The sequence below is a fragment of the Haliaeetus leucocephalus genome, unplaced genomic scaffold (genome assembly GCF_000737465.1).
Source record: "Haliaeetus leucocephalus isolate CR32 unplaced genomic scaffold, Haliaeetus_leucocephalus-4.0 Scaffold848, whole genome shotgun sequence".
Taxonomy (NCBI): Eukaryota; Metazoa; Chordata; class Aves; order Accipitriformes; family Accipitridae; genus Haliaeetus; species Haliaeetus leucocephalus.
Window position 1 is genome coordinate 16,775,294 of NW_010973284.1, and position 540 is coordinate 16,775,833.

Below are 540 nucleotides of genomic sequence, written 5' to 3' on the forward strand. Positions count from 1 at the left end.
GCCCGGGCCGCCTCCCCGCAGGTGCGGTAGGAACAATAGACGGCGGCTGGCGGGGCAGCGCGCACCCCTCAACACTGCCGCAACGAGTCCCGGGCGGCGGGCAAGGATCTCTCCGTCCTCGAGCACGCCTAAAGTAGTCCCTCTTTGTTCACCAGCGGCAAAGGTTCGGATTCACCTGTGTCCTTCCGCCGCGGCGCTCTTCCTCCCCGCCCCCTGGCCTAGGAGCTGCCTGTCGGCGCAGGCGGGGCCCGCCGGGGCGGGGCCGAGGCCCTTTGTGCTCCCAGAATGCACCAGCTTCTCCTCCGCGGGAAACAAAAATGGCGAGGGGCTACGGTGGAGCCGGGCTGTCTGTGAAGCGGGTCTGACCCCTCCCCCGCCGCCTTTCCTCCGCTGCGCCGCGGGGTCCGTGCTCGGGGGGGGTCCCTCCGCGCACCGAGGGCCCGGCCGTACCGGGGCGCCGGGGGGAGGCTCCTGAGCTCGCTGATTTCCCTGTATGAGGCGGTTGGCACCACTGGAGAGACCGAATGAGGTGAGGGGTGG

The 540-nt window shown here is 70.6% G+C and overlaps 1 protein-coding gene across 2 annotated transcripts in view; it reads left to right on the top strand.

Annotated features, from left to right (window-relative positions):
- Nucleotides 1-293: 293 nt before the first annotated feature.
- The window catches only part of MTF2 (metal response element binding transcription factor 2), a 28,518-nt gene continuing 28,271 nt past the window's right edge, over nt 294-540 (top strand). For both annotated transcript variants that reach the window (XM_010582645.1, XM_010582644.1), the window contains exon 1: nt 294-529. In XM_010582645.1, coding sequence (XP_010580947.1) covers nt 525-529 — 5 coding nt within the window. In that variant the 5' untranslated portion in view covers nt 294-524. The remainder of the gene's footprint in view (nt 530-540) is intronic.